Genomic DNA, 26821 nt, shown 5'->3' with positions numbered 1-26821 from the left:
GATTACCTACTTTCTTATACTTTGTTAAATACTTTATTAAAAAATTACACTTTGCACAAAACATAAACAATAACCGTAGTCATACTGCAGGCTAAATTTCCAGCGGTTTTGAAGTACTTTTACTTTTTTTAAATTATGACAGCACTACTTGTGGTTTTGGTAACACCGATTAGTAAAACGCATCAAAAAAATTATTAAAAACAACGGCAACACTTACAATTATGAACGATACCTTTTTCAAAAGCCAGAATTGTACACTTCATTCTAATTTTTAAATCAAGTTATTTCAATCGATTGTTTTTAAAATAATCGATTTCAAAGTAAAAATTTAGTAAAAAAAAAAGTTTGAAAAAACACATTGAATACTATTTTTATCAAGACTGTGACTATAAATATGAAATGAAATTAATCGATGAAATAAACTGCCTCAATTAATTTCTTATCAAATACTGAAAACCCTGTGCTTCTATGCCTACTAGTTTCCGAGAAAATTGAAAACAGATCAGATTTTCATTTTCTTGGCTATTTTCGCCAATATTAACAGATTTTTAACTTAAAAGTTAAAAGTACTTCTTGCAAGCATTATGTTTATGTAAACAGCTAAAAAATACAAATCTGATAAAAAGGTAGTTTTTTAATTTTCAATTTTCTCAAAAACTAGAAGGCATAGAAGCATATGGTTTTCAGAATTTGATAAGAAATAAATTGAGGCAGTTTATTATTCCATCGATTAATTTCATATTTAAATTCACAGTCTTGGTAAAAATAATATTTAATGTGTTTTTTTTTTTAATTTTTTTTTTTCACAAATTTTGACTTTGAAATTGATTATTTCGAGAACTAATTTGATAAATAGTTTGATTTAAAAATTAAAATTAAGTGTACAATTCTGGCTTTTGAAAAAGGTATAATTTTTAACTGTAGTGTTGCCGTTGTTTCTAATAACTTTCTTTTATTTTTCGTCATATTTTAAAAAAATAGATAGACCCCCTAAACTGAACTCCTCTAAAAAATATCGTTAACAAACAATTCTTGTCGCCTAAGTTATCGTACTCTCCCCCATAAATGCACTGTACTAAATACCCTAGGAAGCAAAAAGAGAAACAGAGATACTGCATTTCTTTTTCTTTAAGCCCATCCAATTCAATGACATAAGTATTTATTATTTATGTGTCTGTATTTATTTGTTGTCGTTTATTAAAATTGACGTCAAAAATCTGGTTGGTATCGAAGTGCGAAGCTATCGATAAAAAAGGTGGTGATTCTATAGAAAACAATTTCTTTTACATTACGATTATTAAAAAAATCGATGCAAAAACTAACATCTAGCTAAAAGTTTTTTAATTGACATATTAAAATTAAGTTGTTCGTATACTAAGTATTAATTGGTAAAATAACTCTATTTAGGTACACCCCTAATCCCTAAGGCAGCAGCGTTATCAGGGCACAAATCTATAAATCTTGGGACTCACACTTATTTTATACCTTCACTTCCAAAATCAGCTTTTGGTCTGCAGGTAAAACAACATTTTTTACAAAATAAATTTTGTTCGATGTACGAATTTAAATATGACCTTTTTCTTTGAAAAAAATGCTTTAAAATTCATATTACCTACTAAAATAAAAACATGTTACTAAATGGAGCGGATATATTTTTAAGCTTTCTTTATTTAAGTATACTGAAATATAAAAGCGAATAAAGTGTCTTAACTGTTGTGGGAAGAGAGTGCGCCATCTCAAATTGACTTTCAAACAGACTTTCAATACAAACTGTGGAAGCTCACTTTCCGGCTATTGATAAAGCACAAAGCCACAGCAGTGTGAAATAAGCTTTTGATGTCACAACAAGTTGAGGAGGTGGGTGTCGTTGTCGTTACTCAATGTCATCATTAGTGAAGTAAAGAGCAAATTGTTGTTGTACTTTAAGAGGCATATTGCTTATATTTAATTCTCAAGGATTAAAAATGATCATTTTCTGTGTCATTTATATCCAATCTAACAGGTAGTGGCAGAAAAACAAATTAGATGATAACAAATAAAGCTTTAATTTCGGAGTAATACATCAAAATTTATTTTTTCAGTAAACAAATTAAAGAATCAAGTAGTTTTTGGTAAAAAAAATTTGACTAAATAATTTTATCAAAGAAACCATAATTGGCCAACGATAGAAGAAAGTTAGTTGTTGTCACTTAGTCAAGGTTTTTCATCCAAAAAAACAAAAACCCTGACTGCAAAATTAAGTTGTTGTTGATGAGCTAACTGTCAAAAGCAACAACAACAACAACTATCTACTACTAATGAATTTCATACTCTAGTACAAAGAGAAGTTGAACTTTGTTTTATTCGACATTGAAAATTGAATGGCATACCTCTATACTCGCTTTGAATAACATTTTTATTTATTTGTTTATTTTTTATTTAAGTAAATGTGGTTGTTTTGTTGTGGTTGTAAATTATTTTTATCTTATTTACTGTTTATGTTTTAATCATTAAAATTTCGTGGCTAAACCATTTTTGTATGCGTCACAAAGGGTATTGAACCAATTGAAGGGGAATGTGAAAAAAAGGTTAACATTCCACAAACCATAATTTTTTGGTTAAAATAAAATTTAGTGTTGCGTATATGTAACGAGTATACAGATTTTAATGATGAGTTGAAAAAGACTGATAAAAATGATAAAATTTCAATTTTTAAAAACGGAAGATTGTAAAGTATGATTTTACTTGAACAGATCTTAAAGGTATTGAAATTACCTACTCTCAATTTTTTAAATACATACCTATTTGTTTTCAAAACCATTACGTGAGCTTTTTCGTCCATTCTATTTTACTGATATCTTTCCAGGAAGATTAAAATCAGCATTTGAAGCACTCCAATGTCACGTACATCATTGTCCTTAACAAACACAAACAATATTGAACTACTTAGGTAGTACAGTAAAACCCGCTTAAAAGAAACGGTAAGATGTCACAATACCTCTTTCACTGATTTGGGTTTTTCACTTAAACGAACCCCGCTTAAGTGAAAAAAAATTCACTTTTACTTAAACGGATTTAAAAACTGCATTAAGTGAAGATTAAATGCTAGAAATAATTTGAAATGTTATAAATGTTTGTGGTGAAAAATGTGGTTAAAATGTGTGAATTATTTTGTATTCAAACACATATACCTATGTAAATGTTAATTATTTCAAAATCTGTTCATTTAAGTATTTATGATTTTATAATTAGTTTTCGGAATGTGAAAAATCGTTATGTAATGAAATGATGCAAGTTTAATGTACCTACATTATGAAAAAGAAAAGCGGTTTTAATCTTGAAGGCCCTGAAGCCTTTGACGAATATTCGTGTATTAAAAACTGTTTCTTTTGTGAAAATTGTAAAGTGGGAAGATAGTCAGAAGACCACAGGAACTAGATGGATGGAAAGTTTCAAACATTTTATAGAAAAACACAAAAAATTCAAAAACATTTTAAAAATTGTAGAATTTGACTTGTGTATCCGGGAATTTTTTTTTACTCTTACATAATCTTTTAAACAAACTAAATGGCAGTTCCTGGCATGTTAATCAATCTTTGAATGCGAAATTCACTTACAAAATTACAATACATAAATGTGCCCTTAATTATGAAAGTGGACTAAGTCGCTCCTAAAAATGCCATCAAATCTAGCCTAAAAATAATAATTATTATTTAAGGGGTAATGTTTATTTGAAAGCGAAACTGCAGTAAATAAATTTCTATATTGCTCCTTTAGTGATTTCATAAAAAAAATACAATTAAATCGTTATAAGAAAATTATTATGTAAGTTTTTCTTTAGCCAATGCAAAAAGTGATTTAGTCCACTTTCATAATCAGGGGCACAAATATAAAAAAAATTACAAGAGTCACCGAAGCAGCTTGAATTAATTCTTATGTCACACCCGTTAAGATATTGTGACGTTAAAAGACAGCTTAGCAAAAAGTTATTTTAAAAATATGTTTACAAATTACCAAAAACATTAGCTGTTGAAGCTGCTAAATACCTTTTTTAAGTGAATAGCACACAAATCAGGAACAAAAAATGAAGTATTTCTGAATAAAGTCACACCCGTTACAATGGAAATACCCTTAGGCCCAGTGGCGTATTGAGGGGGGGGCTCAGGGGGCTCAAGCCCCCCCCCAAGCCTCCAAAATCAGGTTACTATTTAGCTGATTTCATCATAATCTACATGATTAACTGAAACTTCTTCGTAAATCGTAGAGATTTAGAGGCAGCTCAAATGATCGAGCCCCCTCCAAATTATAAAATGGTTTTTTGTGTTTGTTTGAGTAAGTGCCTGAGTTCACGTTGAGGTTTAGGATTTTCAGGATTTAAGTCCAATTCAGAATTATTCAAATAATGCGTTTGCTGTTTTGACGTCGAATAACATCACCGTTAAATTTTGCAAAGCTTCTTATGCAATCACGTCGTATTTTATTGTCTTGAGTATATTACTTTTTTTCAAAAATAATATTTTTCTCAAAGACATTGGAAATACAAATTTTTTTATATCTCAATATCTTAGTGGTCAACATAACTAATGGTTTATTTAAGCAAATTCCAGTTTGTGCTTCTGATTTGTATTAAAAAAGGAACATATTATTAAAAAATATATATTTCGGATTAAACATCAAAAGAATATTTCATTGAAAACTAGTTTTTGAGACTTTTTCGTTCTGCATTTCACTTTTTGAGCATTCACTTGCGTTGCCGATAGTGAAATTAGGTGTTCTACATTTTTTCGCTCATTTCGATTTTCTGATCGAATTTAATTCGCTTTGTTTCTGCTCGTGAACTTGGTATCTTTTTCAATGAATCTCCAATTTTTGGACAAAATATTATCAAAACTTATATTTTTTTTCACTTACATATTTCATATGTCTCGCAAAATGTGACTTCTTATTTTTTCTTTTAAATTCTGCTTAATAAAGTTGCCAATAAAATTGCATCCATGTTCAAAGTAGCAGTAATTTAACTTTAGAAACAAAATAAAAATGGATGATCCTTCAGTTTTGACAGTTCGAAGCATTTTCGAAGTTTTCGAATTCGATCGAAGATCAATTTCACGTGAAATTGAAAAGTGATGCCAGTTCACTTTCGGTCGAATTGCGGAAATATGGGCATTTATACCGAAAAAAGTGATGAGTATAGCTCAAAAACTAGACGTGATAGGAATAAATCTGTAAACAGTTTTGAATTCAGCACATGAAAAAGTTCGAACAAAAAAGTGTTTTTTTTTTTAAAGATTACTAAACACCTTGCTGTTTGTGTAAAATGTTTGGGATACAAGAACTTGGAAAAATAGCTACTTTGAATGTGAAAGGAGACAGTAGTACGAAGTTGTCGGGAGCAGTAAAATGCTACTATACGACTTTTAGTACCGCAGCACAGCGCTTTTCTCTCGATCAAAGATGAATAAAAAAGAGACAAATTTGTAGTACATTTGCCTTATCAAAAATTTTTGTAAAATTTTTCAGCCCCCCCCCAATATTTTTCTGGATACGCCACTGCTTAGGCCCATTCCACATATAGCCGGGACCAGCGTTACCGTTGAAAATTTTTGAAAGGTCGCTTAAAAAGTCGCTTTCAGAAAAAAAAGGTCGCTAATCTGAAAAATTGAAAAAAAGTCGCTTTTTTGTCGAAAATGTCGCTATTTGACAAAAAAAAGTCGCTAAACCGTTTTCATATGTTTTTACATAGAAAAATAAACACAAGTTGTCTTGAAACAAATTTTTTACTAACAACAAAAATAATAACAAAATTATAAACTAAAAAAAACAGTCTTCATTTTAGGAACTTAAATTTAGTTGAAAGCTACGCTTGGCCCGTAACATTTGAAGTTTGAAACATTTAATTTGAACAAAAATAAAATATTAAATGAAAAAAGGCCTTCAAGCTTTCCAACACATTTTTTCCCTTTCAAATTCCATTGAAAACTCCCTCTTTTTGTTCGGCTATACGCGTAATATCTTCGACCAATGTCAGTTTGAAGAATAGTGACAGCTACCGTTATTTTTAATTGTTTTAAATAAAAGTAGAAAATTGTTATTTTTCTATTTATAATTGTTTCAAATGACATTTTATAAATTAAAACAAAAACAAACTTCCTGTTTACTGCTATTGAAATATTAAAATTAAAGGCCGACCTGACAGATTGGTGCCTATTTTTGACAAGCAAATTTTAACAACGTTCGGAAGATATTACCTTATTATGTGTTTGTGTACTGTGGTGGTGGGTATGGAAATGGATGAGTTTATGGGTAGGCGTTTTTCTTTTATAACTCAAAAAAAAGCTCTGAACAGAGCCAGAACATTCTGAACACGCTCTGAATAGCCTCTGAACAAAGCTTGTTCTGAGCGCTCAGAATTATATTTGAAACACACCTGAACATTTGTCTATTTACTTGTAATTTACTTTTACAGAAACAAGAAATAAAATTTTAAAATAAAAAAACTAGACCGATTATTATATTATTAGTTTTGAAATTTTTTTCAATTTTACTCGCTAAATGCTTGTGTTCAGCATTCAACTCGGTCTGCTCAGTTATTTTATTCTGAGTCCATCGATGGTGCTCTGAACAAGCTCAGAATACGTTCAGAACGAAAAAAGAAACACAAATTTGAAGCTCTAAATGTTCAGAATTAAAAAAGAAATAAAATTTTTAGAAAGAAAAAAAAAGTCGCTATTATGAAATTAGTGAAAAGGTCGCTTTAAATAAAAAGTCGTCGCTTGGTCGCTAAGGCTTCAAAAAGGTCGCTAATAGCGACTAAAGTCGCTTAACGGTAACGCTGGCCGGGACCCGGGTAAACGGTCCCGATAGCCGGTTGCTAGATACTACTACATTATGTAGTTATTAAAATATTTAATTGTTACCAATTTTACTTAATATTTTGTAAAAGGACAACTCTTCATTCACCAAAAAATCATTTCGTTAGGCGTCTTCTATTAATTCTATCAACATGTATTCTTTTACTCCATTTTCGTATTATTACTTACATCTGTATACCTACAAGTGTGAGAAAATATACACGAAAATATAAAACATATGCCGCCCTTTTTCGCAGATGGGACAATCCTAATACTTGATACCTTTGTACTTGACTTTTTTTAAGGTAGCCATAGCATCTTCTTTATGGTAATTAAACAAAATACATTCCTCCTGTAAACAGGTTTCTTAAACATCAGGTAGATTACCTATACAATATTTAGAGACGATTTGTCTGGATTTTTTTTTTCTTTCAACAAAGATACATTTATCGATGTAATGTGAAAGCTACTCGCATTAAATATGTATTTGTATGTATTTTGGTATAAACCTACACACGCTCTTTGATTGAGATCTACTCTATCAAGAAAAAAGAAGACAAAATTTTTATGTCAAAGTGTCATGAAAGAGTAAATTTTGGATTTTATTTCGCTTATTTCGTTTCCTTTTATTAAAGGTACTGCTGCAATCCTGCAGGACTGTGTTCTCTTGAGTTCTTTACACAAATTTGCAGTTGTAGTGGTTTTCTATTCATTAAATTATGAGATTTTTATTTTTTGCTTTCAATAAAGGGCGAGTATTGGTATTGGTTCTGTGTAAACAAAACAAGAGTTGACGACCAATATGGCGTGCGACAAAAAATAAGGGTGAAAACTGAAAAGTGATTCTATATTTTTTGTGTTGTTGTACCTATTCGTAATCTGCTCGGAAGGACTCAAAATAACAATTTTCTGTTAATGGTATTATGCACATGATGATCTTAAAATAGGAAATACAAATCCATAGTCAATGTGGTTCAGGAAATTTAAGCTTTTAACTTTTGATTTGTATTTAATTTTTAATTACACAAGAACACGTGTAAGTTTTAAATACAAGTGTAATCAAAGCAAACCACGAATTTACCCAAGAATCACAAAATCATTAAATACTGCAGACACATAACAAAGAACTAGCATTTTCCAAGATTTTATTTTTACACCTGAAAAAAAAAAAGGAAGAATAAAATGACTGACTTCATCAATCCCTCTTGCTCAGTTCGATGTAAAATGATGCAGCTGAGTTTTTGAATTTAAGTTAACAAATATATTTCGAAACTGTTGAATTTGGTTTAATGTCCTTTAAACTCTTTTTTCTATACAATTTTTAGTCGAAAAATTGTGCAAAAAGTGGTGTTTCAAAAAACATTAAATTTAACAATTAAAAATTTAACATTTTTTTTATTTTCGATCAAAATAATTACAATGCATATTTAGAAATTACAAAACGAAAAGAGTTTTGAAGCCCTTATCCTAGTTTTAAGATATAAAGCTAAGAAAACAAAAATTTAAAAAAGACTTTTGTTTCATTATTATAAAAAGATTATAAACTTTGGCCTGCTCTTTAAGGCTTAATGACCCAAATTGAATAACTTTTTCGATAAGGTACTCGAACTCCAAACATTTTTGAATCCAGTAACCTTAAAAGTGCAATGCGACACGACGCGACTATGAGGTTAAGTTAATAAATAGGCTTGCATATCATCAAAACCTATAAAACAATATTTTCACAGAAAACGGAACCAAATTTCTTAACCCTTTCGAACCCAAGCTATGAAAATCAATATTAAAAAATGTTTTTTCGGTATTAACGGGTCAAAAACATCACAACTTAGAAATATGAATAGCAAAAAGTTATTTTCCAAAATAATAAATAGCAAAACTAATGTGTTTTTCTCATGTTGCATGTAAGTAACATGCACTGCCTATGACCACCAAAAAAAGTCGGAGAACTGAGAAAATAACTTTTTATGAAACTTTAATGTATGCTACTTCTTCTAAGCAAAAAAAAACAAAACACTTTCTGCATTAACATTTATTATATCTTTTTTTTCAAAAATTTTTTTGCAAAAAACAAAAAAATGTGAATTTCAGTCCCTTTTTCGAAACAAAAAAATTAAAGGTATGATATTTGACTTACTTTTTGTAATAATCTAGTAACTAAGCATTATTATCTTTCAATTAAGCCATCGAAACCTAAAAAATTGTTTAATTTAATATTTTTTACGAATTTTTAAAAAAATGTTACATGAGAGTAACGCTGGCTCCGAAAGGGTTAACAATAAAGTTGTATCTTATTATTGCTTTAAGATTGGGCATTTATTACAGAGAATAATAACACTGTGCAAGTCGAAATCTTTGGCAAGTGCGCTGTTGACTGTTTCTCCCTATTTCGAACCTGAGAGCTGAGAAATCGATTGGCATCATTAGTTTTTCGATTTAGCGGTACGACTTCGAACACAATTTTTTTCGGAAGTTTTTTCAATAATTTTAAGCATTTTGCCCGGTTGAAAGTCATTTTCTTGTTTATATTGCTATTTTTTCTGTTCAAACGTTATTTACTACCAGCATAAACTACTGGCTTTGTGAAAATGTATATCTTAGTAACGAATGTGTTGCCGTTGTGTTTTAATACATTTTTTTTTACATTTGAAGCCGATTTGTGAGAAAATTGCTTCTACCGCCTAAACGAATTAATCTTATCCTTCACTCCTATATAATTTGTTTTTGTAAATAATCTAAATAATCCTTATAACATCATTTTATTTATGAAATTAAAAAAAAGCTTTGAAAAAATTTATTTTTAGTTTAAAAAAACAAAACGGCAACACCGGCAATTTTTAACACATAGATTTTAAAGTATTTTTCATTGCCAACGTTTAAGAACAGAAATTATCAAAATTGGAACTGTAATTTGCTTTAGTTACTCCACTAAAACATAATAAAACGATAACACTGCAAAAAATCCAAATTTTTTGAATTTTTTCAATAAAAACTTGCTAAAATTGTTAAATACAGTACGGAACAACAACTCATTCAGGTAAAAACAGAGTTATCGAAAAAATAAAGGCATTTTTGCAACAAAAGGAAAACACACTAAATATTGAAAAAAATGGTGATCTCCTCTATCGTCATTAATTTTTTTTACTTTGCCTATTTTAAAAAAAGATTAGTAGTGGCATAATTACAACCGTAATAATACTGCACTGTAAAGAAAAAATAATATAAAATTAGTTTTAGTTAAAGAATTAATGACAAATTTTTGAAAATGTTCATCGGTCATAATCAAACCTACTGTAAATTGCATAAAATTGTTTATTTGTTTTATGCTGGTAGTTAATAACGTTTGAGTCGAATAAATAGCAATATAAACAAGAAAAATTACCTTAAACCGGGCAAAATGCTTAAAATTATTGAAGTCCTACCGTTAAATCGAAAAACTAATTATATCAATCAATTTCTCAGGTCCGAAATAGGGGGGAACAGTCAACAGCGCACTTGTCTCAAATTTTTTTTTTAACTTGCACAGTGTAATTTTTGTCATTAGATCATTAAATTAAAAGAATGAATGCTTTTTGTTTGAATTCTATACGATCACAACTTAAAATCAATGGCCCTTAGCAATAGAATAGAATTTAGCAAAACTCGATTTTAACAAAAAAAATGAATGGTAACAAAACATACACCTAACTTCTAAACTTAGAATTGGCTTAGAGACAGTTCACCTATAACCCGGACGTATAAGTGTCCCGTATTTTTTAATTTGTCCCGTATTTGCACATTCTCTGATTTTTTTATTCAAAATTTAAACCAATTAATTGTACAAGAACAAGAAAACAGTGGCTGGAAATTAAAAATTTTTCTAATTTTTCGGATCAAAGCATTAAGCCTAGTACCTACGCTGCTGAAGCAAAACGAAAATTTTTCTGAATGTGAGTGACAAACGACAGAAAACTCCAAATATTCTAGCACTGGTAAGAATTTCGTTGGTTAAGCTGCGTAATATGCAACGAAAAGCAAAATTTTCGTTTACGATTTCGTTGTGCTGGTTTTATATGAAAATGTTCGTTTCGCTTCTAGACTAGAATTAGTTTTTAAAATTGTTCGTCAATTTTTTAGTTCCAGCCAGGTTGAAAAGCTATACCAGGAAAAGTTTTTTTTCGAATAATGGACAACATATGGAAGTGTAAAGAACCCAGCTAAATTTTTAACATATTTATTTTTTGAAAATCATCATTATTCAAGACGTTCCAACAAATTTTTTATCCGTCTCGGGTTTCGCTTCTAGAAATATGGTCACCGTACCTATAACTATGTCGATTCTAAAATCATACCACTTTTTTAATTTCGAAATGAGATGTACATATGTTTTATTTTTTGTTTAAATCGAGCTTTCGCTAATCATCGTCATAGATAATAAGAGCCAATCTTGAAAAATTCACGAATAAAAACAGAAATCTGTGTAGTTCGGTTTTAATTACCTGCAATTTTAATCAAATGGTAAAAATGGACAAACTGTCTCGAAAAAAAAATTATTTATTTTCATTATCTTAGTACATAATGTTAGCTTAACTACAAAAGATTTTATCACAAGAATGAATGAAAACATCAGGAAATGACGACAGAAACCTCTTGAAAAATTCACTGATAGGAACATTTTATCTAGCGTAAGTGACTAGTAGTAAATAGTAGCGTATCTTTAAAATGAAATATATTAAATGGGTGACTAAATCACTTGCTCTTATATTGCTTAGAATCTTGAATGTTTTTTATATCAACAGAAAAAATCAATTAATTAACTAAAACAATGATTTATAAAACAATGTAAGACACTTTATCTTTGCTTAAAAGATTTTTTCCTTGAACATACCTAGTTAAATTAAATTTTGAGTAAATAGAATCCCGCTACATTTTTTCTGAAAAAAAAACACCAAAAACACCCTTAACTTTAAATTAGATTTAAATTATAAATAGATAATTTTTTTTTCATTTTGAGTTTAGGTATTACTGAAATATGCTAAAAAAATAAAAATTTTCCAGTTTGTCTCATTACAACAGTCTTTGAACTTCATTTAAATATAAAAATAAAATGCACGACTGGGGCCGCACGTACTTGCTCTTATGATAAAAGTAGCTTTTATGTCAAAGATTTAGAAAAAAATAATTTTGAATTAGTTAAAATTTGATTTTTTTAAGGAATTTCATAAGAAATACAAAAATACGAAATTATTTTTTTTTTGGTTTTTCTCACGCCATATTTTTGTTACTCGTGTTTTTTTTGACAAAAACAAAAAATGCAATTAGCTACATATATTAAAATCACTTAAAGCATTATGTATGTCAAATTTAGTCTAGAAAATTGTAATAACTCATTAACGGTGTACGCGAAGAGCCGACATCAAAGATTAAACAAAATGTAAAGTCATATTTCCATTATCCGTATTTTTTGAGAAAAACTAAAAATGCAGTTACGTTAGATTTACGTATAACATTACTTGTGTAAAATTTAATCGAAATCGTTAGAGTCATTTACGAGAAAATTGCAATAACTCCATTAAGATGTACGGGAAGAGCCGACATCCGCGATTTAAAAAAGAGTTAATGTCATATTTTCACTATCCGCATTTTTTGAGAAAAACTAAAAACGCAGTTATGTTAGAACTACAAACAGCATTACGTATGTTAAATTTAATCAAAATCGTTAGAGCCGTTTTCGAGAAAGTTGCAATAACTCCAAAACTTTGTATGGGAGGTATACGTTTAAAGCGAGATATTAAAAAACAAAAAAAAACCAACCTTGGAAATTACAAAAAAATCATCTGTACCAAATTTCAAGAAAATCCCTCAACCCGTTTAGGCTGCAGCTTCATGTACAGCTTTTTGTGACGACGCACTGTTGTCCAAAATGACTTATCTCGTTGCAAAAATCATAACTTTTGAACGGATTGAGGTAGCGGTACAGTTTTTTTTTTAATTTGAAGGAAATTTCCAGGGCTGTTACACCAATGAATTTCAAGAAAATTGTTTTACAGGGTGTTTAGGAATCATCGGCCGAAAACCGATTTTCTTAAAAAAAAAAATATTTAAATTAAAATTGGTATGCCATTTTGTAGAAATCACTAATTCACATCTAAAAAAAGTTCAGATTACACTTTTCCATGATATTACGATTATAGAGAATGCCAAAAAAGTTGGTCCCGGAAGTCCGTCTGTCTGTCTGTCTGTATAAGGATCTACATCCTAAACGGATGGACCGATTGACTTCAAATTTGGTATGTAGCATTTTTTGGAGACCCTCCAGAGGTGTTTTTGGAATTAATTTTTTTGGGCCAAAAATAACGGTACTTGTCATACACCAATTTCAGTAAAGCTGTAATTGCTCAAAAACGGCTCCAACGATTTTGTTTAAAAAATTCAAATGTAAGTTTGAAAACAAGGTCTATCTTCTAATGAAAAAAATTTTTTTGGAAAATCATTATTAACGGTACCTGCCATAGAACGGTTTTTTTTAAATCCGATATTCTCCGAAACGGCTTATTCGATTTCAACGAAACTTTTTTTGAAGAAGCACTTATATAACTCAAATATAAGCCAAAAATAAAATTTCAAAAAAAATAATTTTTGGATTTTTAAAAAAATTTTGAAATTTTTTTTTGAAAAATAAAATTTTCGAAAACGGGACATTGTATTTTTTTGAAATTTTGTTTTTAAATGTGGATTAGTGATTTCTACAAAATGGCATACCAATTTTAATTTAAACTTTTTTTTTAAAGAAAATTTGTTCCTTCTGCCTTCATTTTTTTTCAAAGTACAAAATCTCGGCAGTGCGCAAGCATGCGCAGCTAAATATTTTTATTTTGAATCAACAATTGATTGGTACACATACCCTATTCGGCTTAATGAATGGAACCGAATGGATTTTTTACGGTACCTGCCATAAAACCGTTTTTTTTCAAATCCGATATTCTCCAAAACGGCTTATTCGATTTCAACGAAACTTTTTGTGAAGAAGCACTTATATAACTCAAATATAAGCCAAAAATAAAATTTCAAAAAAAATAATTTTTGGATTTTTAAAAAAATTTTGAAATTTTTTTTTGAAAAATAAAATTTTCGAAAACGGGACATTGTATTTTTTTGAAATTTTGTTTTTAAATGTGGATTAGTGATTTCTACAAAATGGCATACCAATTTTAATTTAAACTTTTTTTTTTAAAGAAAATCTGTTTTTGGCCGATGATTCCGAAACACCCTGTGAAATAATTTTATTGAAATTCATTGGTATAACAGCCCTAGAAATGTCCTTCAAATAAAAAAAAAAATTGTACCGCTAACTCAATCCGTTCAAAAGTTATGATTTTTGCAACGAGATAAGTCATTTTGGACAACCGTGCGACGCACCGACGCACAGACCGACGGACGTCATGACGAAAACCACTTTTTCGGACTTCTCCATCATCGTAATGTTAGTTTTGATTAAAACCTCGAATTTTTTTTTTTACACGAAACCAATACTTGCCCTATTGAGCAAGTAAAAATGTCTAAACTTTACTGTGGTATTCTGATATTTGTTTTAATAGAAATAGATTCCTCATCTCGACTAAAGACTGAGACCCGAAAAGGGTCAACTATATACAAACAAGACTAACACAGTAAAGAGAAAATCACAGTCAAAATAAAACAACACAAAACATACCTACCAACATTTCGTAGAAACAAAAATCTAAATTTAAATAATACTTTCTATCCCCATAGGAAATAGAAAAAAAAGCAACATTTTCTACAAGGGTGCATAGTGCTTATTTGCATTTTTTCTCTTTACGCGGTTTATATTTGTCAATAAATTTTATTTCTTTTGTGCAACAGGAAAGGAAACAGTTTTATATGCGTGTATAATAATCACCTTTTTCTATTTTACATTCTTTGATTTTCTAAAAAAAAAAAAAAGTTTTAAATAAAACTAATTTTAAAAACAAAAAAACTACGGGTCACGAATGTTGCCCTTTGTAGTTTTAACGCCAGCGCTGACATTTAAGTGTTCAATAAGAAAATTTTTTTGTTAAATGAGCCTAAATTATCCTGGGAAAATAAAATCCAACAACAATTTAAATTCATATTAACTATAGCTTAAAAATTCATTCACATTATACTCTTTCGGACAATTTATTTTGAAAGTATAACTCTGCATCCAAATTTTGTTGGCGACACAATTTTTTTGAAATTTAAGTATTATACAGGAATACGACTAGCTGTTGCTTGTGTTACTATGGTTTTCAAACAATTATTTTCCTTACACATTTTTTCCATTTATATTCAAAGATTATCATCGATCTCTTTTGCTGATTTAATTGATTTAGAGCCGATTTTTCAATCTTCTAATAAACAGTCAGTTAATTGTTCGACGAATAAAGTTATTAGGCTCATAAACAATCAGATAACAAAATTGAATTTTTCAATTAAAAAAACTCTATTCTACAGAATAACAAAAAAAATGTCAAATTCAAAAATATTCAAAATTAAACGTCATTTTTGTTCATAATTAATGTTGTTTTCTTGTGTTCCCTTATATTTTTTAAACGTGGTCTTTAATTTAGTGGTCTTTAAATTTGTGAAAAAAAGCATCTTAATAATTTATAATCTCAAAAAAAACCATTTCATCAATATTTTCTTTAAAACAGCTTTGACAATTGACACACTATTTTTGTTGAGATTATTCCTAAGAATAATTTTTATTCGTCTCTGAAAGAAGCAGATAGATTTATTCCTCTAATAAATGTTTTATTAAAGGAATAAGCTATATCCGGCTGTTGAAAAATTGATTTTTTTCTCTATTTGAGGAATAAGTGCTAACTGACTGTTTAACTGACTATTGAAAAATTGGCCCTTAAAAACATAAGTTCGCCTGATATTAAAATAATGTTATGACGACCGCAAATACATGTGGAATGTTGTTCCTGTAATAAATATTGCATATTTGGTGAAAATTAAGCATTTCGTATTTAGAAACCTAAAAAAACATTAAAATTTAAAATCTGTGCTTTTATTTACTCTTAATTGCAGATCCTTTTGTTAGTCTAATACGTTTACGAAAACACCCATCCTTGACTTGAGTTGTACACCACACAAAATTGTACAGAAAAGTTTGCCATATTTTGGTAAAGTTTTTCTATAAAATATTTGACAACTCATTTACCACATTTACCATTTTACCACGTTTACTACGTTTTACGCGATTTAATGAATACCCTTTCGAACCCAAGCTATGAAAATCGATATTAAAAAATTTTTTTCAGTATTATCGTATCAAAAACTAAGAAATATCACAACTAAGAAATATGAATAGCAAAAAGTTATTCCAATGTGTTAATCCCATGTTACATATGATATAAGTAACATGCACTGCCTATGACTACCAAAAAAAGTCGGACAACTGAGAAAATAACTATTTATAGAACAATAACACGGTGTTACAAAAATGAGGTTTCAAAATATACGCGGGCGGAGACCTATCAGGTTTTGTAGAGCTAGTCGCACTGATTACGAAACTTTATTTGAAAATCCCCTAATACCCCCAAAATCTGGAGTTACGGGAAAAAAACGGTTTTTTGGACCTTCACCCATTGAAAAAATTCTAGCTTCGACAATTTTTTACCCATTTTCGATTTTTTTACAGTTTTACAGGCGAACAAAAAATTTTTTAAAACTCATTTTTTACTATTTTTGTCCAGACTGTGAATTTTAGTAAAAAACTTACTCACACAGAAAACTGCCTCAATTGATTCCTTGAAGAACAGTGACAACTATATGTTTCTATGTCTTTTAATTTTTGAGAAAATTGAAAAATTATTTTATCAGATTTTTCTTTTTTCAAAATATTTTTTGTTTTTATTTGATTTTATTTTTCAATTTTCTCATAAACTAGAAGACATAGAAACATATAGTTTTCACTGTTCGATAAGGAATCAATTGAGGCAGTTTTCTGTGTGAGTAATTTTTTTACTAAAATTCACAGTCTGGACAAAAATAGTATAAAATGAGTTTTTAAAAATTTTTTTTTCGCCTATTTTTAACTTTGAAATCGATTATTTCAAAAACTGTTGGTTATATTATATTGATTGAAAAATTAGCATCAAATGTAGAATTTTTCCTTTCGGAAATGGTATCATTTATTACTGTTAGTGTTCCCGTTGTTTTTTAATATTTTTTTTTTATTTTGATAATTTTTTTTTAGAAAAATGCCCCTCCCACCTAAACGGGGGGAGATAGACCCCCCTCTCAAAGAAAAAAATGTTTGTATTGAGCTCCTCTACAAAAACCCGTTATCAAATCTTGGCGCCCAAGTTATCCTACTACGTGCCGAAACAACATTTTTGTTCTATACCTAAAAGTTCGAATTTCTGTATCTGGGTTGAAATTGAAAAAATTTTTTTTCTAAGTCAATTTTGAAGTGATTTTCATAAAAAATACCTCGATTGATTGAGAAATAGATATAGTTTTAGAATATATTTTTTAAATAGCATGTTGTTTTGAAAACATATACTTTAAATTGATGCCGAAGTTGGGCAAATGACGAAAAAAATGGAATTTTTGAACTTTGACAGCCTATAAATTCTAAGTGGTTTAACCGAGTTACATGTTTTATACATTGTTGAAAAGGTATATTTATTTATTTATCTGTCAGAAACTGTAAAAAAATCGAAAATGGGTAAAAAATTGTCGAAGCTAGAATTTTTTCAATGGGTGAAGGTCCAAAAATCCGTTTTTTGCCCGTAACTCCAGAATTTGGGGGTGTTAGGGGATTTTCAAATACCGTTTCGCAATCAGTGCGACTAGCTCTACAAAACCTGATAGGTCTCCGCCCGAATTTTGTTTTTGATCCTCCGGGATCAATTTTAAAAAAAAATAAGGAATCAAAATAAAACACAATTTTATTTTTAATATTTTATTCACAAGCTTCAGATCCCTTACCACTGGTGGGGGGAAATCATCCGCTATATTAGAATGTTCGAACTATAATCTATTCGTGACTTGTTATGCAAGCCCCTTTTATACTTTATTTAACTGTGCAGCAATGCTACATGAATACATTGCCACAGTAAAGATACATAATATAATGTTTTGTTTAGAATTTGAATCATTGACAATTTCTTAGAGTGATTCATTTTTATGATTGAGAAATGCGATCGTTAAAAATCTTTGTTTATATTAATTTATGATTGAGAAATGCGATCGTTAAAAAATCTTTGTTTATATTAATTTAATGGAGATACTTATTCTTATAATTTATTGTACTCAAGCAAATATGCTTGGTATGTTTTTATTATTGTTTATATTGGGAAGTAATTCTATAACTCCTCCCCCCTTTGACTTTTGTTTCTCCTGAAACAATTTTTTATATAAAATTATAAGTATAGCAAAAATTATGAGAATTACAAATCCATTTACACCAAAATGAATATGTGATTGATCTGAAACTTTTTCTACTATTTTTTTAATATTTTCAATTCTTGTCAAATTATAATCTTCAGTTTTTAAATCAAATTCAGTAAAATTGAACGTATCTTCCATATATATATTTATTGGTTGCTTTACAATTGGATTTTTGTTTACATATTCTGTGTCACCCATTTTAATATTACAGTTTTCAAAATTAATTAACACATTTCTTTTTATTTGAATTATTTTTCTTTCATCGCAATAGTTTTTAATTTTAAGATCGCTATTTTTAACAATTAATGTACCTTTTTTAAGTTCCTTTACAATATTTATTTTTTTATTTTTTCTTTTCAAACAATTGTTTTTATTAATACAATTAACATAAGGTTTTAAATGTTTTAATTCTGTATTTTCACAATATTTATAAAAGGTTTCATTTATTTTAACAATGGTTTCATCTTCTATATTTAATTCCATATTTTCCTCATTGGGTATGGAAGTTATAAAATATTTATCAAAATTATAAATCTTATCAGGTATTTGGATTACGAATATTAAAAGATCGTTATCGTATTCGCTTATTGATAATTTAATATTTTTAAGTTTGAATAAATCAATATCATAATAATCTATTTCTTTTGCCGTTAATATGCTTTCCGTCATTATTTGCAATCTACTTGCCAGTATAATATTTTGTATTTTCTCTATAATTGCCTTTAACTTATCAACTGTTCTTATATATTCTAGAATTATAATTCTTTTTTCCAATACTTTAAACTCTTTTACAAAACCAGAATTATTTTTTATTTTTGTATCAATCAATTTTTTAACTATTTCTATTTCTTGTTGGAGTTGGTTATTAATATCTACCTGTTTATTTGTGTTCATTATTAGTTTAAGATTATCTGAAGTTAATGTTTTCAATCTGTTTTCTATTTCTATTTTATCCCCGTCATCCATAGTCCCGAATAAAAAGTTTAGGACTCTTCCTCCTATGTTTATAAGACTTCTTGTCTTTCGTGTATGGGGTTTATGACCTTTAATGCTTTTTAATTCTTCTTGAATTAAATCTAGTTCATTGTCTATATATATTGTCTTAACAATGTCTTCTGGTGACTTCACTATAAAATTCTTTTGTTCCAACCATTGTTTAGTTGTTTTGATCAATAACACATTTATTTCCGTTAAATTTATTATATGTAAAACTGAATTATATTTGTTGACGATATTCACTTCATCATATTTAACTATCGCGTAACCGTTATTGTTTGTTATTTCTTCGGCAATTAATGATTTAGTGCTTACTATATTAAAGATAGCCACGAAAATTATTAAACTTTTCATCATGTTATATTACGTCCTCTTCTTTCTGGATCTGTGCTTTAACTAAAACTCTTCTCTGGGTTTTTCTATTCGTTTGGCTCGCTTTGATTAAATTGTCTTGATTTATTTGCTTACTCTTTCTTTCCTTTTGGATATTCTTCGTGTGTTGATCTTCAAGTTTATTGTATTTGTATCTTGGTGCTGTTTTATGACGATCTGTTCTAGAATTTTTAACAAATCCTTCCGTTCTATTTTCACTATATTCCTCTCTATTGGTATTTAATTTATCGATTATTTTTTCTTTGTTTTTGATCATTAGATCATAAAGTTTATTTTTATCTACATTGCCTTTTTGTATTTCATATGGTTTTTGTTTTGTAGTTGAATGTATCGAAGTGTTATAAAAGAGATTAGCTTTGTGAACAGCTACTCGAATTTCATGTATACTAGGGTTAATTTTTCCATTAAGGAGTGCTCTAATTTTTTCTGCTAATGTTCTATGAAAGACTTCAATGTCTGAATTCCCTGTATGACTGTTCGGTTTAGTAAAATGTACTTCTATGTCAAGGTCTTCTAATAATTTTATAATTCTTGGAAAGTTAAATTCATTATCCATTACGAACCTTTTTGGTTTACCATTTGTAGCTAAATATTGCAGAATTGTTTCTTCTAGAGTTTCATGAGAAACATTTGGAACGTATGTAGCTGTAGTTAGCTTACTAAATTTGTCAATGGAAGTTAAGTATTTTGTTTTGTTAATACAATAAATGTCTAAATGAACTATCTGATTAATGTCTTTTGGAGTTTCTGTTAAATGAAATTTTTCTTTAATTGGTCGTCTATCATATTTAGATTGTTTACAAATATTGCAACTGTTGATTACGTCATTTATTAATTCTTTTAATTTCTTAAAATAGATTTTTGTTCTAAGTCCTCTATAGTTCTCTTCAATTCCTGAATGACCTGTTTCTTTTTCATGATACAATTTTATTTGTTTAATAACTTCCTCTTCTGTTTCTATGTCTTTAGCAAAGTATACACATTTATAAAATTTAATTCTTGTTCCAAATAACTCTATTAATTTTTGTTGAAGTATGTTATATTCGTTGTCTGTTAATTCAGTATAAATTCCTGTATTAATTTTTTCTATTAATGGTATGATAAGATCATTAAAATTATCTTTATTTATTTCATTTATTCCTATATGTATTCTTTTAAAGTTTGAATTTTTCTTAAGTCCGTTTCCTGCTTGTAGTATTATTTGTTGTTTAAATATGTTCACTGCACTATCTTTAATTGGGAAGTGATCATTTAGATCTTCATGCTGCGAATGTATTGTAGCTTTAACTGATTCTTGTTCTAACATGTTTATTTCTTCTTCATTTTTAATTTCTCTACTCAAGAAATCTGCTACAGTGTTGCTTGTACCCTTTAAATATTCGATTTGCATATCATATTCTCCTAACTGAAGTATCCATCTTTGTAATCTGGGTGAAATATCTCTACCTAAATTCTTTGTTTGTAGCCATTTTAATGGTTGGTGATCTGTTTTAAGATCAAATCGTCTACCATATAAATACGGTCGTAAATATTTTACTGACCAAACTATGGCGAGTAATTCCTTTTCTGTTGTACTGTAATTTCTTTCATGTTCATTGAGAGTTCTACTTATAAATGTTATTGGATGCCCTTTTTGTGTTAGCACTGCTCCAATGGCATAATTGGATGCATCTGTTGTTAATAAAAATTTTTCATTAAAATCTGGATATGCAAGTACCGGTTCTGTTTGAAGTGCATTTTTTAATTCTTGATGTGCTTTAATATAATTTATATCATTTTTATCAATTTTCTTATCTTTCTTTAAAAACTTGGTAATGGGTTGTGCAATTTTTGCATAATCTTTGATAAATTTCCTGTAGTACCCTGTTATTCCTAGAAAGGATTTAATTTCTTTAGTTGTACTAGGAAGTTGTATTTTTTCTATGGCTTCTATTTTATCTATATTTGGTTTCACACCTTTGTCTGTAATTGTATGCCCTAAAAACTTTGTTTCTCTTTTAAGAAAATTACATTTATCTATCTGCACTTTAAGGTTATATTTTTTTAGACGTTGAAAAACTAATCGAAGGTTAACTAAATGTTCCTGTAATGAAGTACTAAAAATTAATATATCATCAAGATATACCACACAAATTTTATTTATTAAACCTTCCAAAACCTCATTCATCATTCTTTGAAAAGTGGCTGGTGCATTTTTCAGACCAAATGGCATTCTTAACCATTCGTAATGTCCATATGGAGTTGAAAAAGCTGTTTTTTCAGAATCAGCAGGATTCATTTTTATTTGATGAAAACCTTTAGCAAGGTCAAGGGTTGAAAAATACTGAGCTCTTCCTAATTTATCTAATATCTCGTCGATATTAGGTATAGGATGCTTAAATTCGATGGTTTTTTCATTTAATTTTCTGTAATCAACTACCATTCGCCATTTTTGTTCACCTGAATTATCTATTTTCTTTGGGACTACCCAAATAGGTGCATTATAAGGGGAAACACTTTTTTTTATTATACCTTGTTGTAATAAATCTCGAACTTGGCGTTCAATTTCTTTTTCGTGAATTTTAGGGTATCTATATATTTTGCTGAATATAGGATTATCATGTTCTGTCCTAATGCTATGCATAGTTTGTGTTGTTGAAGTAAGTTTATCACCTTCTTTATAAAAAACGTATTTATTTTCATCAATAAATTTTCTTAATTCTTTTTTTTCTTCAAAATTCAAGTTCTCATCTATTAATTGACTCATTTGCGTTGAGTTGCAATACTCTAGAGTGTGAATTTCTTCATATTCATATATACGTTTAGTTTCTTTCTTTTCACTATCATAATTCTCAAAATACGTTTTCCTGTTATTTATATCAATATATCCTTCTTTTAAGTATAATGTCGCTCCAATAGGTTTTAATAAATTTTGACCTATAATTCCTACAAATTTATTATTTTGTATTTTCATCAACTTCCATGCCATAGTAGATTCATCTTCATTGAATTCTACTGGTACTTCAGTTATGATCTCAAATTTTATTGTATTTTCGTGATTAAGTGTTTTAATTTTGCTTGGAACTTTCATTAAAGTTCTCGGAATTTCTAATAGTTGTGACTCATCAAGTATACTTATTGTTGAGCCAGTATCTATTAGAATATTAAATTTTTTATTATTTATTGTGACTTTTATTATGGGAAGTGATTCTTTTTCCCGGCTAAGGTAAAATTTACCTCTTCATGTTTTATTTCAGCATTATTTACTTCCATAGGTTCTGGTCTTGGATTCCGATTGTTATAATTATTATAGTTATTATTCCTATATTGTCCTGAAGGGAATGACCTTTGATTGTTTTTATTAAAGTCATTATAATTTCTAAATTGTCCTGAATTCTGATGTTTTTGATAACTATTTCTAAAATTATTTTGGAATGGTGGTCTAGCAATATAATTATTCGGTCTCTGATTATAATTCATTCCTCTGCTATTATTGTGGTAATTGTTATTATTTTGTTTAAAATTGTTCGAATTTCCCTGTTTATATTCTTTATTTAAATTTCTATGACGCATTAGCAGAGTATAAGCCTCTCTTATATTTTTTATATTTTGTGCAATAATGACAGATGCTTGATTGGCATTTAAATTATTTAAAAATTTATTCATAACAATACTCTCATTATTTTCTGGGTTATAAATAATACTCTGTTCTAACTTACTTTTTTTATTAAGTTTTAAAAGGATTCCTTCAGTCTGGTCAAATAGTTGTTGAAGATCACTCGTGTTGATTGTATGAAGATCTTGTAGAATTTGTTCATATGTCTCCCTAACTCCGAAATCCTGGATTAATGCATCTTTTATTGTTGGCCATGTTGGCATTAAAATTCTTCGTAAGGTGTTGATCGCTGCTCCTTGTATTTTATTTCTTATTATAAGTGTCGCTATTGGTTGATTTTCCACACTTACATAACTGTACACAAAATCTATGTATTCGATGAAGGCTATGACATCCTCATCTGGACGTCCCGAGAATGTTGGAATTTTTTCCAATCGTACTAGTGGTATATTTTGGTCTGCTGCTGGATTTGCCATTTTTGTAAAATTATTTTTTTTTTTTTTAAATTTTGTTTCTAAAAGAGTTTCTGTTTTTTTTTTTTCTCTTTTTTTTTTTGTTAATTTTAATTTAACACTGTGAGTTCACTTCTTTTTTTTTTTATTTTGTTTGTTAATTTCAGTTTAACATTTATTATTATTTTTTTTTTTCACTGCTTTTATTTTTCTTAAGCACTGTCTTTTTCGTAGACACTTTAATTTTCTAATCTCTCTACGAGAATTCGTGTATTTTTTATTTAACACTTTAGAAAAAAATTATTAATTGCTTCGGCAATTGTTTTATTAAATAACTTTTAATTGTTCGTTAAAACACTTCGGTGTTATTAGCTTTCACAATAAAAGTATTTTTTTTTGTTCGAATCACTGGATCTCATATGTCACTATTAAATTCGTTAATAGATCTCATTGAAATCCTACCGACTGCGCCAATTTTGTTTTTGATCCTCCGGGATCAATTTTTAAAAAAAATAAGGAATCAAAATAAAACACAATTTTATTTTTAATATTTTATTCACAAGCTTCAGATCCCTTACCACTGGTGGGGGGAAATCATCCGCTATATTAGAATGTTCGAACTATAATCTATTCGTGACTTGTTATGCAAGCCCCTTTTATACTTTATTTAACTGTGCAGCAATGCTACATGAATACATTGCCACAGTAAAGATACATAATATAATGTTTTGTTTAGAATTTGAATCATTGACAATTTCTTAGAGTGATTCATTTTTATGATTGAGAAATGCGATCGTTAAAAATCTTTGTTTATATTAATTTATGATTGAGAAATGCGATCGTTAAAAAATCTTTGTTTATATTAATTTAATGGAGATACTTATTCTTATAATTTATTGTACTCAAGCAAATATGCTTGGTATGTTTTTATTATTGTTTATATTGGGAAGTAATTCTATAACTCCCGCGTATATTATGAGTGTTACACCGTGTAATGTATGCTTCTTCTTCTTAGCCAAAAAAAAAAACACTTTCTGGATTAACATTTTTTATATCTTTTTTTCAAAATTATGACCATTATAGTTTCAGTCCCTTTTTTTATGAAAAAAAAAATGAAAACTACGATATTTGACTAACTTTTTGTACTAATCCAGTAACTAGGCATTTTTATCTTTCAATTAAACCATGGAAACCTAAAAAATTATTTAATGGAATATTTTTTACGAATTTTTAAACATATGTTACGTGAGAGTAACGCTGGAACCGAAAGGGCTAATGAAATAATTTATTAATTGTATGTCCCTGCTTATTAATCCTTCTCTCCCTTTTTTCCCTTTTCGAAACGATTTCGATTTTTGTTGGTCATCCAAAAACATTTTTACATCGCTTGAAATTCTATTCTGAATAAGTCAAGTTTTACATTAATAAAAGAACCTCAAAATAAAGGTGTCTAAAATTTTAGCCGAAACTCTCATACATTTCTGTGTGCGTGTAATAAATGAATGGAGCGGACCTAAAATTTTCTGCTGCCCAATGGCTTGAGTTGAGATGAACTTATTTATAGAAGTGATACTCTTAGGGCCATTTGTTGAATCGAAACTTAAATAATTTATGTGGAACATAAACTCTTATTCCCTACTTTTTCCTCTGCGTAAACTGTCACATAAGAATTTATGTAGAACTAAACTGCTTAAGTTTCGATTCAGCAAACGGGTCTTAGAGACAGTCAATAGGACAAACCATAACGTCACGGGGAAAAACATTTTATTGGAAGATTGGCTGGAAAAATATTTCTTAAAATAATTAAGGCAAGTATTTCAAAGATCATTATTCGCAATTTCTCAGTTTGAATACAAGTAGAAATTTTGAATAGCTTTATTCGCTTTCATCGAAAAAAGGAAATGTTGGTACATATTTAAAAGTCACTTATTCGCGCGAGTAGAAATCCCTTTCATCGAAACTTTAGCCGTAAACCTAGTTAACAAGGTTGGCAAATGTTATAATATTGGTACCTATACATTTTTTATTTTATACCTATTTTTGGTTTGGAAATTTGAAGCTAATTAACAGGTCTGCTAATATTGGAAGAATATCCACTCGTATATAATACGTAAACTAGTCATTTCTATTATTTATGTCTTCAGATCAACTCCCTAATGTTTACCGAACGTTCTCAACATATCTCTCTCCCTCTACTTTAAAGACATCCGTTTATCTGATATTTTTTAATCTTTTTTGAAGCAAGTTCGTAAGCTACATGTAGATTATTGAACATTGAAGAAATTTACTTTTTGAAAAGAAATGTCAAAGGGATTAGCAAGTAGCACTTCTTAGTGTAAAATATACAAAATTTAATTTACAAAAATTTAATTTAAAAGATATTTATCTTTCATCTCATTTAGGCGGGGATTACACACAAAAATTTAAAATTAATATTTTCGTAAGTTGTAAACTTACAGATTTTGCTGAGTAAGTTGGAAGATTTCCGTAAGTTTTGTTATTTAGAGATATTAAACTTGTATTTTTTTCTAGAATTCGCTCACGTGCGGAACTTACGTAAAACTAACTTTTGTAATCCCCGCCTAAGCCTAGGTATTTACGCACAAAAAAGAAGATTTGACGTTATTTGAATGTTTTCATTTTTGTTTGTGGTATTCCAATAAAAGTGAGAAGATAATAAATTATTTTTCTTTTTAATAATATGTAGGTAACTATTGAATGATTTTAAATAAATTAAATCTGATTTAAAAGCAAAAAATATAAGAGCTTAAAATAGTTGTACAGTAAAACCCGCTTAAGAAAAACGTCAAGATTTCACAATCCCTTTTTCACTTAAGGGGATTTTTCCCTTAAATAAACCCCGTTTTAGGTGCAAAAAATATTTGGCGATAAGAAAAGTGTTTCAGGTAAGCGGGTTTTTTTCTCTTAAGCGGGTTTAACTGTATACAAAAATCTTAAGTGCTTTAATATTCCTACGAAAAATATTTTATAATCGATTTTCTGTTTGCATCAAAAATGACACGATTACTGAAAAGTAAACTATTTTTTTCTTTAATTTTGTGAAGGGTTGAAAGGAATATGACATATTCGCCAGAAAAATCCATTGAAAAACCCCTTTTAAGAGCGCTTAT

The 26821-nt window shown here is 28.7% G+C and overlaps 2 protein-coding genes across 2 annotated transcripts in view; both read right to left on the bottom strand.

The window, feature by feature from the left end:
- The window catches only part of LOC129918142 (uncharacterized), a 61453-nt gene that overhangs the window by 21068 nt on the left and 13564 nt on the right, over positions 1–26821 (bottom strand). The window lies entirely within an intron of this gene.
- LOC129918190 (putative uncharacterized protein DDB_G0286901) lies at positions 22818–23714 on the bottom strand. The gene has a single exon (XM_055998579.1). It carries the CDS (start codon positions 23712–23714, stop codon positions 22818–22820), a length of 897 nt encoding a protein of 298 aa, XP_055854554.1.

Source organism: Episyrphus balteatus, chromosome 4 (assembly GCF_945859705.1).
Source record: "Episyrphus balteatus chromosome 4, idEpiBalt1.1, whole genome shotgun sequence".
NCBI lineage: Eukaryota > Metazoa > Arthropoda > Insecta > Diptera > Syrphidae > Episyrphus > Episyrphus balteatus.
This window is presented reverse-complemented; position numbering and strand designations above follow the sequence as displayed.

Coding starts and splice junctions, on each gene's coding strand:
- LOC129918190 (XM_055998579.1), bottom strand. CDS start 23,714: ATGGCAAATCCAGCAGCAGACCAAAATATACCACTAGTACGATTGGAA.